General features: G+C 45.0%; 1 protein-coding gene across 2 annotated transcripts in view; it reads right to left on the bottom strand.

Annotated features, from left to right (window-relative positions):
* Window positions 1–6,465: 6,465 nt before the first annotated feature.
* TSHZ2 (teashirt zinc finger homeobox 2) overlaps window positions 6,466–17,232 on the bottom strand; it is a 208,236-nt gene continuing 197,469 nt past the window's right edge. For both annotated transcript variants that reach the window (XM_030963592.1, XM_030963593.1), the window contains exon 3: window positions 6,466–15,450. Coding sequence is in view for 1 of the 2 variants with exons in the window: in XM_030963593.1 (XP_030819453.1) it covers window positions 15,449–15,450 (2 nt within the window). In the remaining variant the exon portion in view is untranslated. The remainder of the gene's footprint in view (window positions 15,451–17,232) is intronic.

The following is a 17,232-nucleotide window of genomic DNA, read 5'->3' as shown; positions in this document are numbered from 1 at the left end:
GGTTTCAAGCACTGTCCAGAATAGCTAAACTCCAGCATGAATGTTCAGAGCAGCATCACCAACACTTGAAGGCTCTTTCTGCTTTTAGCAAATTGTCCCTTTAGATCCATCTCTGACTGCTCTGTGTCCTGAAATTGCAAGGAAGCAACTCGTTCTCACTTAAGGAGGAAGAGCTAATATTAAACCAGCAAACAGCTTCTTCTCCCCCTTTGTGAAAAAGGAAAATATGCAAGTGCTTTCCCGAGCAGATTTCTCTGTTCATTTGCACACACTTGAGAAAAGTGCATTTAATTAGGATTAGCAAGTCTCTAAATTGCAGATGGTTCTCAGGGGAAAAAAATAGTTATGAGTGCATTCATGACATTAAAATCAGTACATTTAATTCAATTTCATCTTAATATTAATTCATAACATCTAAAGTAGTAGTTCCTACTGAAGATACTGATATGATCCAGGATTAGTGGGGAAATGAGATCTGGCAGTTCCAAACAGGCTGCAGCATGATTACCACGTGTAATTATGCAGATTGAGTAATCACGTGCTAATTGCAAGAATGCCCATTTTGACACGTGGGGTCTGGAACGAGGGTCAGGTGTGTGATAAGCTTTATCTGGTTTGGAGTTCTTTGTTGGTGGACACAGAGTCCAGGATTGGGTCAGGTGTGGACATGGCAAAAATCAGGAGCTGGGGGAGCAGCTGGAGCAGAATTCCATGGGGAGGCTGCTGGGATGAGCATCACAAACCACAGAATGCTCTGGGTTCAGGCTTCTCCTGCTGCCCCAGGCTCTCCCTCCTGAAGGATCCGAAGGGGAAGGTGAGGTGTCCTCACTGCGGGATCAGTTCTGTCTGGGCTGTCTCAGCAGCTTTTTATCCTCCTGTGTGTGTGTGTGAAATCAAAGCACCCCAAAGCACCCCAGCCTTTTCTGCAGGACAGGAAATCTGGATTTTGGGAATCATATTCCCTCTCTGGAAGTTTTCCCCCTTTACTTCCCCTCCTGTACACCTTTTCCCTGCGCTCCGTGTGCGCTGCATCCGAGAGAATCCCAGCGCTGGGGGGCACCGGGGCGTCCAGGGGCTGGGAAAGGCTCTGGGGACACCATTCCTGGTGCCCGGGCTCTGGGAACAGCATTCCTGGTGCCAGGGGAAAAGCACCGGAGCTCCATTCCCGGTGCCAGGGCTCTGGGAACATTATTCCCATGCCAGGGCTCTGGGGCTCCATTCCCATTCCCATGCCAGGGCTCCAGAGCTCCATTCCCAGTCTCAGGGCTCTGGAGCTCCATTCCCAGTTCCAGGGCTCCAGAGCTCCCTTCCCATTCCCGTGCCCGGGCTCCGCAGCCCCGTTCCCAGTCCCAGGGCTCCGCAGCCCCGTTCCCAGTCCCAGGGCTCTGGAGCTCCATTTCCATTTCCATTCCCGGGTTCCAGAGCACCATTCCCATTCCCGGGCTCCGCAGCCCCGTTCCCAGTCCCAGGGCTCCAGAGCTCCCTTCCCATTCCCGTGCCAGGGCTCCGCAGCCCCGTTCCCAGTTCCAGGGCTCTGGATCTCCATTGCCATTTCCATTCCCGGGTTCCAGAGCACCATTCCCATTCCCGGGCTCCGCAGCCCCGTTCCCAGTTCCAGGGCTCCAGAGCTCCCTTCCCATTCCCGTGCCCGGGCCCGCAGCCCCGTTCCCAGTCCCAGGGCTCCGCAGCCCCGTTCCCAGTCCCAGGGCTCCGCAGCCCCGTTCCCAGTTCCAGGGCTCTGGATCTCCATTTCCATTTCCATTCCCGGGTTCCAGAGCACCATTCCCATTCCCGGGCTCCGCAGCTCCATTCCCAGTCCCAGGGCTCTGGAGCTCCATTCCCATTCCCGTGCCCGGGCTCCGCAGCCCCGTTCCCGTGCCCGGCGCTCCCCGCCCAGCATTAGGTGGCGGTGTCGGCCAAGCAGCGGAGCCGGAGCCGCGTCCCAAGCAGCGGGTCCCTGTAAATTCCCGAATGAATCCGAAACGGCACAAGAGCAGCCGATGAAGGCAGCGCAGCCCCGCAGGAGGGAGGCGCTGAGCCCCTCAATAATCGGGAATCGCGGCATCACCCGGAGCTCCAGGCACAGGGAGATGAACAGGAGCAAACCCCATCCTGAAAGGTTATCTCGGATTTTCCCTCCTCTCCCCATCGATATCTCCTGAAATGTGTTGGATTTAGCTGCAGGCAAGCATTGTTGTGCCTACAGTTACTGAAAGGATGTGGCTGTAACGTGGGACACTTCGCCAGGACAGAACCTTCTGCATGAGCACATTCAACCACATAAATAATTGTGGGGCACACTGGCATTTAAAACTCATTTTGCTCATGTGAAATGTTTTCATTAATCCTCTCTGAAAGTCATGACCTAATTACTGATTTTTTGTCTGGTTGAATAATTACAAAGAACTTTCCTGTGATTTCATCCCTTCAGTGGAACAAGTGGGAAAGAGTGAACAGGCAGAGCCTGAGCTATCCATGTAAGCCAAGGAAACCACAGGCTCCTTGGTTTACTGGTCATTCTGGACAATCAGGAAAGAGCTTGCACTTAAAGCAAAAAAAAAAAAAAAAATTTAAAAATCACATTTTGTCATGAAATATTATTTCAGTTTAGGGTAGTTCTGAATTTTTAATATCTATATGTATGCTCTCAAAAGTCTAATTAAACATTGCTAAATAAAGTAGATCTGAGCAAACCCAATGAAATTTTAATGTCAAAGTTGAGCATAAATAGTTTGGGAAACGAGAAGATCAGAACTGAGTGAAATGATAATTAATGCTGAAATACATTTTCACCAAACTTGATTTTTTTTTTGCTTTCCGTTTCTTTACAGCCCACGGAAACCCGCTGCAAGCTCCCAGCTTTGCACAGCAGGCCAGGACATTTCCTGCCTCTGGGACGGCTCCTGCTCTCAGCTGATGGCTCTGGGGTCTCCAGGGAACATTCCCAGGCTCAGCTTTGGGGTTTTCCCACCTTTGTGGGACACCTGCCCCGTGCTGGTGCTCAGGGAGGGGCTGAGCATGACATGGGCATTATTTCATTTCAGTTTCCTTCGGGTTCCCCTTCAGGGCTGTGTTTGGGGCTGGATTTCTGCTCTCCCTCCAGCTGTTCCATGCGGTTCAAAGGTAATTGAACTCAGCATTTCTCTTCAAAGTGGGTCTGTTAAAGTCTCTTTTGGCAGAACCTAAATCTGGGCCTTTGACATTTTGACAGAATCTGTTTTCAGGTTGAAAAATCTCTTTCCTGATAAGATTTTGGGTTGTTTTCCTGTTTGACTCCAAAAGCCTGAGCTGATCATCTTTAAAGCATTAGCACAATTGCTTACAGATGGGCTTTTCATATAAAAATGTGATTTCCCCCTTCTCCAACCAGGCATTATTGCTGTTTGCCTGGGCTCAGGGGTTTCTCCTTTTGTTAATTTAACCTCAATATGTTCTGGATGAGTTTAGCCAGAGCTATTGGTGTTTTATTAGCTTGGAAAAACAAGCAAACAAAATTCTTTAACGCTTGTGACACTGTTCAGCTTTTGTCAGTTAAAGGAGAATATTGAATAGAGCGGTGCACGAAATGCTTTGGATTTGGTTTTGGTTCTGGATTTTTATTTTTTTAAAGATTTGTTAATGACTTTTGGACTGGATTTATAGAGCCCAGGACGCCTTAATCCCACCTGAGCTGCCCCACACCACTGGCCTGCACGCTCAGAAAGCCAGATTGAGTGCATTTGGTTGTGAATGCTTTAAAAGTAGAAATAAGTGATAGTTGGGCAGCAAAAAGCACTTTTTTGGTGGAGGGTAACTGAGGAACTGTGGCTGTACTTGCATCATTATAAATTAAAGTTGAGTATTAACGTAAAGCTGGCATCCATTTCTAAAAAAATAAATGTATTTAAGGTGGATTTCTGTGGGAAATCTGTCTTCTATGTAATTTAGTGCTTCCTTGGTGCCGTGCCACCTGAAATGCCCAAGCCCAGGGGTGCACCCTGCTCTGCCTGGTGAACACAGCTCCAGGGGCTGTGCTTGGAGAGTGCAGAGCAAACCGGGTCACACTCCCACAGGATGGGATTGGGATGGGACTGGGATGAGATGGCAGCACTCCGAGGGATGGGGATTGGGGTTGGGATGGGACTGGGATGGGATGGGATTGAGATGGGGATGGGATGGGACTGGGATGGGATGGGATGGGGATTGGGATTGGGATTGGGATTGGGATGGGGATGGGATTGGGATGGGATGGGATGGGATGACCCAGCCCAGGAACTGATCCAGGTGGGTTTGGGGTTGTTCCACAGGGAAAGATCCGTGCCGTCCCTGGAGCTGAGCCCCCTCCACAGCAGGTTTGTGCTGATGTTGAGGTGGAACCTGTTGGGTTTGGTTTATGTTCCTTGTTCCTCATCCCACTTGTGTCCATCCAACGTTCCATCCCTCACCCCCATCCTGGCTCCTCATGCCCAGCTGTCCCTGGGCACCCCTGGGGAGAGCCTGGCAGCCCCTCCTGGCACTCCTTGGAGATGTTTCCCTCTCTGGTGTCTCTCCCTCCCATTCCATGGTCTCAGGCAGGTGTCACCTCCCCCTGAGCTGTGTCCCCTCCCCGGTGCCAGGCTCTGCTCTCTGCCTGCCCCGTTCTGGTGCTGTGCCCTCCTGCCCTGACCCCGGTGCCCTCCTGCAGCCAGGGGGTCCCTGCTCAGCCCCCAGCCCCTCTGCCAGACCATTCCATTGTAAAACACTCAGCAAAGGTAGGCAGAATTAAATTTATTCCTGAATTGTTGAATAATGTAATATTCGTGTTGTACATAAAAGAATCACAAACCACCCAGCCTGATTTTCCTATGAAAACATTTAACTTTTATTAAATCAAGACAGTTTTGAGGAGCAGAGAAAAGAAATGAAAGCAAAAAACAACTGAACCAGCTTTCAAAGCTGCCCTGTAGCCAAAACATCCATCTGAGAAGCTGAAGGGTTGATTTTATTTGTTTGTTTGTTTGTTTGTTCTTCTGCTGGAGTGAATCACCAATAATTAAAAAAACAAAAATAAAGGGAGACGAGCGAGTTCAACCCTTGGAATAAATCAGAGCTGTCTCTGATTTACTCTCCCCAGGCTGCTGGGAGCTGCCTCCAGCTGGTTTGGGGTCTCCAGGATTTGGGAATGCTGTGCTGGGGGGCACCAGGGCTCGGAAACAGGGGGAACGGGATCCCTGGGGATCCCTGGGGATTCCTGCAGATCCCTGGGGATTTCTGGAGGTCTTTGGGGATCCCTGGGGGTTCCCTGTGGATATCTGGAGGTCCCTGTGGGTCTCTGGGTCCTCACTGATTCTGGATCTCCCTGGGGGTTTGTGGATATCTGAGTCCTGTGTCTCTGGACCTGCAGACCTGGGTTTCTGGAGGTCTTTGGGGATCCCTGGGGGTTCCCTGTGGATATCTGGAGGTCCCTGTGGGTCTCTGGGGATTCCTGCTGATCCCTGGGGAGCTTTGGGGATTTCTGGGGGTCTTTGGGGATCCTTGTGGATCTCGGTGGATCTCTGGGGATTTCTGTGGATCCCAGTGGATTTCTGTGGATATCTCTGGATCCCTGTGGATCCCTGGGGATTGCTATGGATCTCTGGAGATTCCTCTGATCCCTGTGGATTCCTGTGGATCTCTGCTGATCCCTGTGGATCCCAATCCCAGCCCCACAGCCCAGGGATGCCATAGCCAGGTGAAATCCCCTCTCAGCCCAGCAAGTTCCAGCTTTGTGGGGCGCTGAAATCCTTGGGATCGGAGCTGCAGGTGAGCCTCCCTGTGGGCAGGATTGGGCCCCGTCCCTATAAAACATTCCAGGGCCCTTGCAGGGAAGGGGCAGAGGACCCAGAGCTGGAGTTCAGCCAGAGAGGCGAGACAAAGCCCAGGGGAAGGCAGCAAACCTGTATTGGCAGACAGCAAGATGAATTGGATGATCTAATAGTCCTTTTCCATCTCGAAGTTTTATGATTCATTTGTTATTTTAGCCATCTATATATATTTTTTATTTTACCCTAGAGGGGTTTCTTGAAATGTGTGCAATATATTCCTTTTTTTAAAAGAAAAAAAATCACTTTTAGAAGAAGAGAAGAGGTCAGTGTGGCAGGATCAGAGGCAGTGTGGGGTGTGCTCAGCACAGGGATGGGGTGGGGTGGGGTGGGTGTGTCCCCCCAGCCCATAAATAACCCCACAGCCAGAGGAGGGAGAGGGAAAGATTGGGAGAAACCAACACAACGTGGTGGTGTTGCTTTTACCCCCTTCTTTTTCTTACTTTAAATTATTATTATTGAAGGGAAAAGAGCTTGCAGAAATCCTGGGTGAGTTTTACTGAAACAGGCACATTCCTGTGGTTTTTTCACTCCCACAGCCTCTCCAGGTCAGTCTTTTTCTTTCTCTGCAGAGAAAGAAAGGCAAAAAAAAAAAAAAAGAGCGAAAGAAAAGAAAAACCCACACAAAAATCAATCCATCAAATGTCATTACAGATTTATTAAGCCTGATGTAGAAAGACTTTTAACAGTAACATCTTCAGAAAGCATAAAAAGAGCACTTCTGTTCAGTCTTGTGCTTTGAAAATCTAAATATATTTTTATCATATAAATAATTCTTTTCATGTTTTAAGTGCATCTGTTTTTTTTTTTTTTTTTTTTTTTTTTTTCCCCTTTTCAAATTTCCATTTTACAATTGGCCAAAAAAACTGAAGTCTGCATTGACTGAAATGAAGCCATTTGCAAAGCTAATGATGTTGTGAAGCATGTCTGTGGTGAGCCATATCAGCTAGATTTCAGAAAGGTAGTTCAATGAGTGCAGCATTAAAATGAGGGACAGCCTCCAGCAAAATCATAATTGAACACACCCAAGTCCTTAATGTCTGCAGTTGGGTTTCCTGATGCAAATTACGATAACATTTCAGATGTGAGCAGTCGCTTTCCAGTAGCTGCAGTGGAAAAGAGACATTTTATGCCACAAAGGGAAGAATTACCATGTTTAAAAATGTAAATAATATATGTATAGAAACCTTTTTTATGGAAATGAGGCATTCAGGATTATGTGAACAGTTTGGGCTATTTTTTTTCCTTTTAAACACAACAGATAAAGATGTGTGATCTATTATTCAGGGCTTTAATTACAGTTCTAAAACTGCAGTGATTTTATTAAAAAAAAATAAATCCCTGGGCATAAAAAGTAATGTTTTCGGTGGGAAAGTTGAGGGATTTTTTTTTTAATACAATGTGTTTACCGTGGTGAAAATACAGAACAAAAAAATCACCATTAATAGATTTCAATGCTACAAAATCATACACAGAAATACATCTTAAATGCTCTGGAATGCAGTCATCTTCCTGTAAATCAGAAAAGGCCTTAGATAAATAGGTTTGACCTGATTTAAATTTAATGAGATACATAGTCCTGATTGTTAATAATTGGTTTGGGGGAACCCAAAACAATAAAAGCAATAATCTCCTCTAGTATAAATTATACGAATTTATTTAGCAATCAACCGAAGGGGGTGGGGGGGGGAAGCCATTAACATTATCAATTTGTTTAGTTGAAGTTCGTTATAATAAGCAAATAATTGGAAGCCAAATTGCCAGGCAGGCTTGGAGAAAGTGAATCTTGGGAAGATGCCTGTGTGTGATGGAGCTCTGGGGCCACTAGATGGTATGGTCCTCCCAGCAGAAAGGGCTTTTCCATGCAAGGCCCATTCATAATCATCCAAACCAAGTGAAACATGGTTTTGATTAAAGCAGCCTGTTGGCTCAATAATCTCAGTAATTTTAAAAACATCCTTAATGTGGAAGAAGAACACTGCAATGTCAGAGATGGCCTTGGGGCCCATTATAAACAGCAACAAAATAAATAAGGAGAAGAAATGAGAGGTCATGAAAACAAAATTAAGCTAATGTTTCAAATTTTGACAATTATGAATAGTTCCTCCAAGAAGACATTAAAAAAAATAATTCAGGCACTATTAGATAAAATACAAAGAGAATAATTGTACATGTATGAGTTTCCCATGGGACTAAGCATGCTTTAAAAGCAAAACTTGACTTAGATTTCCCCTCTTCCCCCCGCCCCCCTTTGTAGCCAGCAATTGGGCAGGTCTCATGCAAACACAGACTTGCTTCTCCGAGTTCCTCCAAAAACTCCTCTCTAATTCCTTTATGAGCCATTAAAAGATGATGACCAAGAAAACAAACAAACAAAAATTACAAGCGTATTTTCTATGGAAAAAGAAAAATAATATCCCCCATTGTGGACCCTTTTTTTTTTTTTTGTAGGAAACCGAAACAAGCAAATATAACAAAATCTGTGTTCATAACATGGCAATATAGTTAATATATACAAATATGTACAGTATAAAAATGCATCAAAGGCGCAACTTTTCATCCAAACAAGCTGCAGTGCCCGAGGAGGAGCAGCTTGGCCCCCTCCTCTCTAAGTTTCAGGCAATATGTTCTGTACAGCATGCACTGGGTACAAAATGAGTGCAGGAGCACCGAGACATTCGCCAGGGAAAGTCACCACCAGCCCCTCGCGAGGGAGTCCCGTCTGCCTTGTTCATATAAAAAATGGGTTTAATCTTGCCTTTTTTTGCCATTTGGAGTATATACATTTGTTTGTTTTAAAGAGAAATGAGCTTTTGATTCTTTATTTTCCTTATTGTTTTCGAAACAGGATCCTGACACCACGGGTCACAGATGGAACGTGAGGATGCTGCCAACAACAAACGTGCGACGAAGCGCCAGCGCTGGGGCAGAGCAAACCCAAATCCAAATTCACCAGAGTGGCCAGCTGTGCTCCAGGACTGAAAAGGGGGTGGGTCCCTCCTGATTCGTGCTGACATGTTCCAGGTAACAAAACCCAAAACAAACACACAGAGTAAAAGACCAACAAAGGATTAAGAAGAGGTGCCTGAGCACAAGACAAAAGGGCGCATTGTAGCAGAGACATAGGACAGAGAATACCCTGAGCCAAATGAGAACTGTTGAGCTTGTCAGCTTTTGCAACCTGTATTGCACATTCCAGCATCTGCTGCGGGGTAGAGCCAAGATCCTGCCCTGCACATCCTGCAGGTTCCTGCTGCCAGCAGTGCCCAGCTGCTGCCTCTGCCTGCTCCTGCAGGGATGTGCAAACTCACACCTTGTGCCCGTGTCTGATGGGTGCTGTGGAAACGTCCGTGTGCACCTGCATGTCCTCCTGGATACACACAGATATGCCATTCTCAAATGTTACCTGGACCAGCTTCTAGGGGAAAATATTGCCCACAGAGATCTCCCACATTTCAGGCATTTGGGAGGATGTGTGATGCCGTGTGGGGATGGGGCTTTGTTCCCTGCCTTTAACGTGGCTGCATTTTTGCAAGATGTTATTTTTGTTTTCTTCATGAAATACTGATCGTTTTTCCCCCTGCTATCTCATCTAAGGAATCTAATGAAAGAATTTGTTGCCTTTACTTAGATCAAAAAAGGAAAGGGAAAAAAAAGTTTGCTCAGCTCGATGGTGTGAAGTGGAGCTGTGCGATCCGCCAGGATTAGTGTTTAATCTGTTGTCTCAAACAGGGCTTTCTACAAAGGCCTAAAGACATTTCATGAGCTGAGAGGGATGATGAACTGGAAGTTTATTACTCTGCAGTTAAGTCCAGTGGTACAGTGAGTTCACTTTTAAAAATACTCTCCAAGAAAATATTGTGCAAACATTTTGGTACAAGAAATAAGTGTTGTCTGAAACTTCATCTACTCTTCACATCTCCTCTGGCATAATGAGGGAAAAAAATCCACCACTAGACAGAAGGATACTGGGGTGAAAATGCTTGCACTGGTATAAAAGTGGTCCAGCAGAGCAAAAGGAGCTGTACCACTATAAAGTGCTTTATAGTGATACAATTGGTGTTATTTTACAAGCATGGTCACATCAATATCAAAGTTTTGCAATCACCTCCTTGACATAACTAAAAGCCTTCTCAAGTGCAGGAGATTTAATTTTCCTGGAGCTATGGACTGAAGTTTGCTGGATTTGTTTTCAAAAATGCCTAAATATGTTCAGAATCTGAGGTTGGGACCATGAGGATGGCGTTTGGAGCTGGGTAGACAGAGGGTAAATCTGCTGCATTTGAAAGGGTGGCTCTGGATTGACACAGGAATAAATGCATCCAGAATCTGGCCTCTGTTTTTCAGATATTGGACTGAAATGGGAGGGAGGATCAGGGGGGATGTGGCACAGCACATGTGGGGTGCAGAGGTGAGTCAGCTTCCAAACCCATTATTTTTATTATTTTATTCTTTCACTTTCGTTCAGAAGACAACTGGAGAATAAGAATTCTGAATTCTACATGCTTTCCACTGCAGGAAATAATGAAAAAAAAGAAAACCCAGGAAGCATTTCTGGAATAACAACCCAGTGGCTCACCCAGGGCCATCAACTAACAGGCTGATTTTGAGTTCAGGTGCTGATAAATTAAGACCTCATCGATGAAATGTAATTGAAATCTGCCTTTAGATGCATGTCCTTTATTCTTTTGTTATGTTTAAAAATATTGCACTTGCTGTGGTCCAAACTGACACAAATGGTCAAAGGTTGGACTCGATGATCTTGGAGATCTTTCCCAGCCTAAAAGATTCTGTGACATAAAAGGGCTCTGTTTGCACCCACAATGTCCAACTCAAACTCTTCAGCACCATTATGGAAATGTTCTTAATTCTAGTGAAATTCAGGAACTTCTTGCTGACCATTTCCAGCTGAAGACAAGAAAAGCTGTGGCCTGTGGGACAAATTGTGATGGGGAGCAGAAAACCCAGGTGAGGAAAGCCCCAATGTCAGTGACCCTGCTGTGAAACCCAATGAGGAGCTGGTCTGGGGGCTCTGAGGTGGTCAATATCCAGCAGTTACAGCTCCATAATTCCCAACCCAACTTCCTAGGAGCAGGAATGACACGTCTGTGCTGGGAGAGGATGGGCACACACCAGTAGCATTTGCTGACAATCCATGGAAGTGGCTCTCTCGGTGCTCCTGCTTGGGGACAGATGGCCTTTAAAGCCTGCTGTAATTGCAAGATATTGATCTGGAATCTGTGATCAATACTGTCTTTATAGAGAGAATTCTAAATATAAATTGCATCGTATATCTGTTGGTGAGGACAAAAGCCCTGTGTGATGGAGATCTCCCTCCACCAGCCCCAGAGTGACGATGGAAAATGGACAGGGAACAGGGGACAGGGGACAGCCCAGCCAGAGCCATCTCTTCAATCTCTGCCAAAAATCAGGCTGCCTTCTTCATTTCCTTGTGTTCTTAACAGGTTTGATCCCAAAGTAACACCCCCAGCATGACCCTGAGTGTCTGGGATGAGGCTGGATCAGGCCAGGGGAACCAGCACAGAACCAAAACCCCAATATTTCTTTTTCCTGGTCACTTGGGGCAGCTCATTTTCCATGCAAATCCTGCACGGGTGCTTCCCAGTGGGAATTTCCCCTTCTGGTTTAGGAGCTGAACTGTGGGTATGAAGTAATCAATAAATATGGCACTTCATCAAAACATGATTAAAGAAAGAAGAAGAGGCCAAAAATTAGGGAAACAATCCTGCCATTTGAATGCATAAGAGTTGGCTCAACAGCCTGTGAAACTGGCTTGGAAGGCTTCACCCCCTATCGTGCTAATATATAATTATTGATTTTTAAAATGACTTTTTATATCCTCCCTGATCTCTAAAAAAGCTAGGGAGGTCAGTCTTGTAAATACTTTTACAAGTAGGTAATAAAACCCATAATAACTTGCATTGACAAGTAATTACTGGGCAGGTTTGTTAGCAGATTCTCAAAGATATTCTTTTAACTCAACAATTACTATTGTACTAATGACAGCCATTTTTAAAGTGAAGTGTCCTTCTCCCTCTCAGTTTAAGTAACAAAAACCTGGAAAAAACACCTGAGACTGATCCACTGAAATTCTTATCTATTAGGCCCCAAAGGGATGCTAATTACATCTCCCTGTTTTAAAATAGAACATTTTTTTTTCAGGTGATATGGCTTATTTTGACATGGATGGTGGCGGGAAGGGAGCTCTGGTTTCTGAATAAATCTTTCAAAGCAGTGTGTAAGGGTAACAATTCTTCCTGCTTTATTTCAGTGCAAGAGCATAAACAGCTTGGATATGTGGTGTATCAATATGCCACTTGTTAATAAGTAAGGGCGTGAATCATAAATATTCGGCTGTTTGATCACCAGGCTTTTAATTAATGTTTTGATGATCTCCAATAAGAATAAAAGTCAGAACGATAGATATTGAGTAGCGACGACAGAGAAAAGATGCAATGATTTTTTGTGCTACCTGATTTATATGACAGAAAAACTATCAGCTCATCCAGTTTTGTACAGAGAAAAGAGAGACGTACATTTTCCCTTCTTTATATTGTATTGTAAAAAAAAAAATAAAAATCACTTAATTCAAATGTGTACCTAAAACGTTCCCCGAGGACAGCGATGCAGGCAAAATGATCAAGCTTTAGCACCGTGTGATAAAGGTTTGTGGCCAGATTTTTAAACAGAGTGGCTGCTCCCACACAGTGAAGGCTCCTGAGCAAAACCTGACCTCCCTCAGGGAGTTTGGCCTTTCCAAAATCTCCCCAAACCTTTGCAGCTCTGGGGTCCTGGGTGGGGCCATGAACCCTATGGTCACCCTGAGGGCACCATAAAGGGTTATTTCCTGCCAAAATTGAGCAGCTGGTGCCCCAATAGCCCCAGCTCTGGGTGCCGTGGGCTGGCTGGGGACCCCAGTCCTCCTTTTTGTGGGAAGAGGCTCCCTAGAGCTCCCCGTGTGGGAATTCCTACAGCCTGGCCTTGCCACAGGTGCAAACCCCTGCATGGAGAATCCACTTAAAAACCAGCCAGACTCCCGGCCGTGACAGCACCAGGGCTGGGAGCTTCACTGCCACATGCTGCCATCAGCCCAATATTTTCTCCCTGCACCCAAAAGCTCAGGGAAAGGAGCCACACGTGCAGTTTCTCCCCCAGGCGTTTTTCTGCTTGTGGCCTTTGGGTCGGCACCACAGGCCCCACCTTGTGCAACTTCACCTCATAACTCTGGCCTGGGCTGTGCAATTTAACAGCTTCTGAGGAGCTCGATGCTAATGCATTGATTTTGCTTTAATAGAATTTTGTTGTCGATGGCCGGTGCTCAGCACGGTGCAGGCTTCAATCTTAACCCATCTGAAGGCTCTGCTCGTTTCCAGTTGAGCTCCGTTCATTTCCAGTTGAATAGGTTAAGCAAAGACAGACCTCACTGTTCTCAATTCACTTTATGATCCTCCCATCATAAAAAATAATATCAGCACCTTGCTTTTCATGTCAGAACTACATTTGAGCTGCTATTCCCTATGCCCATGAGTAAATCCCATAAAAGCCGCCCCGTTGTACTGTCGCTATTTTTCCTTGTGGATGATTGATTGATGGATGAGTGCTGACACTTCAATGAAGCTATTTCGACTGCCATCTCAATCCGATGATGTGAGGGGTATATTTTCTGTCCATGCCTCATTACTTCAGAATGACATTCCTGGAACTTCATTTACTTTTTCCCTCCTTCCCTCAAGCGCCATATTTTTTCCCATCTAGGTTATGCATGCCATAAAAAAAGCAATTTGCTATTATATGTGGCATAAGGGCAACACTTTCCCTAGGAGGTAAATAAGAAGGGCCTTTTTTTCTCCTCCATGTTGAGTTTAGGGATCATGTCAAAATTTCCCAAGCACTGCCAAAACAGGCCCTTCTGCACATGCCACAGAGAATGCAGGGAACGTATTTAGTCTGATTTTGTGACTGCTGCACTTCAATTATATCCTTGAACAAAACAACAGGAAAAGACACTCCAAAGCTCTTTCTGATTTGAGAAAGAGCCTCTTCTCCACTTGTGCCTCGCATACTTTGAATATTTCATTTGCCACGGAATAGCGATTTACAACTTGATCCAGACTTATTTTTCCTTGGAGAATAGGGGAAGCTCATCGTTAAATGCAGAGATGGATTTGTCTACTGGAGGTTGTTGTCTCTGAGCGAGAGCAAGCAGGGCTGCGCCTGGATTTCCAAGCAGTGCACTAGGAACAGTGGGACTCGTGACATTGGCATATCCTGGAAGATTCTGGGAGTTGACTTGGGACCCGATTTTAATCTGTGTAATACAGTATTCCCGTTAATAATAATGTATAATTAAGACATCCGTTAAAAATCCATAACGTTAATTTAATGGGGAAAATCTAATACAGTTCTATTGGAATTTTTACGTTAAATTAACTTTAACGGGCTTTTAATGGATGTCTTAATTAGATCTCATTATTAACGTGAATATTGCACAAATTAAAACTGGGCCCTCGAAGTTTTAATGAAAAAAGTTACAAGCACAAATTTGAAATTGCCATTTTTGTAGCCCCCTTCTCCCAGGTCGGGGCGGGTTTGAAGGCACAGCCAGTGGTGCTGGCCGGGCCGGACAGAGCTCGGACACCAGATTCTGATCCCAGTTTTGGTGGCACAAATCCAAAGTCGCTCTCTTGACCACAACAGAGCTTCGGATTTACACTCACCTAACTGAGAAAGGAACTCTACTTTTATTCTTTTATATCTATATATAGATATTTATATAGTGATATTTATATATAGATATATCTATATTTATATAATGTTCAATAATCTAACAATAGTACTTTTGTTTAAAAATCCCTCCACACCATATGTCTCGTCATAAAGCGTAATGGAGATTTAAATATATATATATATCTGAGGAATAAAACAAACTGAAAATAATCCATTTCAAACAAATCTTTGGCAGCAACATGGTTAAGCATAACTATTTGAACAACTTGCACAGAAGATTAACATTGTTCAGAGGTTTTTTGGCTCAGAATCTGTTTTAACTTAATAATTCTTGTACTTACTGTGATGTATTGATCCCTAGTGCAATGACTGGATTGGGCAACCCAGGTGCAACAGTAATAGCTGCACAGAATAGAAACATTTCCTTTAGACAAACTATCCCAAAGGGGTTATAAATAGGAAATGGACATTACCATGAAAAGTAAAGCTTCCAATGTGACTGCATCTTGTGTAGCACACTTGGACATTAAACTATGAAGAATTTTTTTTTCCTGTCAAGTGTTACAAATTGACGAAATAAGTACATCAATGTTCTCAGTCATTATCTTACTTCAGTGGCACTTTGTTTTAGTGACAGCAAAAAGGGACAGTGGAGACCAGACAGCCCCAGTGCAGTTTATCAATGAAAATCTAATATCGTCCATAAGCAGGGGAGTGGAAATCAATACTTCATTACCAAATTGTTCGTGAGGATGAAGAAGAATAGCAGGAGTTTTTTGGCAGCCTCCTCGGTCCGGGTTGCTGTGAGTTCAATGTCAGGGCCGCGGTGGCGAGCGGGGCCGGGTGCGGAGCTGGGATGGAGAGCTGGACTAAGGCAATCGTCCTGCAAGCACAACAACAACAACACAGCCACAGTTACACGGTCTGCAGCTCACAGCCACACCTCTGAGCAGGCACTTCCAGCCATGGAAATGTCTGCAGATGAGCTCTGCTTCATTCTGTGCACCCACAGGCTCACAACCAGCCAGGGCACACGAACGTGGATGGAACCCTCGTTCCACAACCATGGAACCATTCAGTGGGTGAACTCCAGCTGGTGCTGAGGTTCTGCCTGGTCACTGAGCCCCTTACTCTGCTTCTTAAACTTGGAGTTCCTTCCTGCAGCCAGCCAAGAACATGCTCTAAAATCCACATGGAGAGTTGGACATCTCAGTACCCACACAGTGTCTAATTACCCCACTCTTCCTGCATTATTCCTACTTGTTGTGGCACCTCCCCAGCATTAAAAACCATCTTCCAATGGACCTTTTCCATCCTGCAGCTGCTAAAAGTGGTAAGTGACTCATGTTGTGAAGCTACTGCTACACAGAGACAGAAGGGGCTTGTTTTATTTAATTTCAAGATGTGGGTTTAAAAGTTCAGCCCAAAGTTGAGTTCTGCTTAGCTTATAACCTGGGAGAAAGATACTGAGGAAAGCAGTAGAAAAAAACCAACTGGAAAAACAGGGTGAGAAATGAGGCAGGCAATAAGCAGAGTGAAAGTCAATCTGGAGAGAGCACAGAGGAAAAAAAGAGCTGCAGTGGGCAAAGAAATATGTTACTGAAAAATATATTATCTGTTCAAGGCCGTGGCTATTTCAGCAAACACAACTCAAATCCTGCAGTGTGTTCTCTGTGTTCTGGCTAAATCAACTGGAAATTCAGTAGCAGCTTTATTTAAAGTAAAATAAACTCAGCTTTTCAAAAAATTCCATAAGAAAACAAAAAAGTCCATTGACTTCATGCTAGTTAGTTTATAATTTGGTTTGGTTTACAATATCTTCACCTTTTCAGTTTTCACAGCGATGCTGAGTTTTGCATTGGCAACCCAGACCTGCTGTGGAGAAACTGTTGGAAGGGAAGAGGAGGTTTTGGCAGCTGAACGTAGAGACTTTTGGCAACTGAGGATGCATGGAAGTCAATCTGAAATTGTGGTGAATACTTTGGATCATTATTCCCACTTAAAAGATATTAAAAGCAATCCATGTTGACAATTTAGGATGTTGCCTTTAGGTTTCAGAGGTAACGCTCCAGAGCAATTCTCACTTTGCAAAGCTATTATTTTTCACTGCAAAAGGGCAGAGCTGTGCCAGTTTACACCCTGCTCAAATCTTAAAGAAATCCAGAAGCATTGCTGTTGTAGGGCCTGGGGCTGACACACAGCAACGCTGCAGCCGAATTCTCACTGTGGGATCACCTCTGCAAACCATCCAAGGGGGACTGGGGGTGGAAGAGGCACTGGGCTTTACTCTTTCCAGAGGTCTCCAGGATGGAAAACTCCCTGTGACATCCCAGCTGAGTCCTGCCTTGGATCATACCAGGCCCCTGCAGCTTCTGCCTCCCTCACAGAGGTGGGACACAGGCACTGTGGCTGTGGTGAGGGACTCTGGTGACCCAGCTGAGAGCAGGAGTGGTGACTCTTCACTAGGCCAACCCTGCCTCCACAACATCGTTAGGATAATTAATCCAAATTAGTGTCACTGAAAGTGCTAAATCTGGGAAGGAGTCTTGAAGTGACTTCAGAGCACTGGTTGCCTGCCAGTGGGAAATATTTATAAAAGCTTGGATTGGAAAAATGAAAAGCCAAACTCCTGCCTCCTTTTCTTTTTGTGTCGTTGTGAGGAAAA

Source organism: Camarhynchus parvulus, chromosome 20, assembly GCF_901933205.1.
Source record: "Camarhynchus parvulus chromosome 20, STF_HiC, whole genome shotgun sequence".
NCBI classification, from domain to species: Eukaryota; Metazoa; Chordata; class Aves; order Passeriformes; family Thraupidae; genus Camarhynchus; species Camarhynchus parvulus.
Note: the sequence above shows the minus strand (reverse complement) of the source record. Positions and strands in the feature narration are given on the sequence as shown.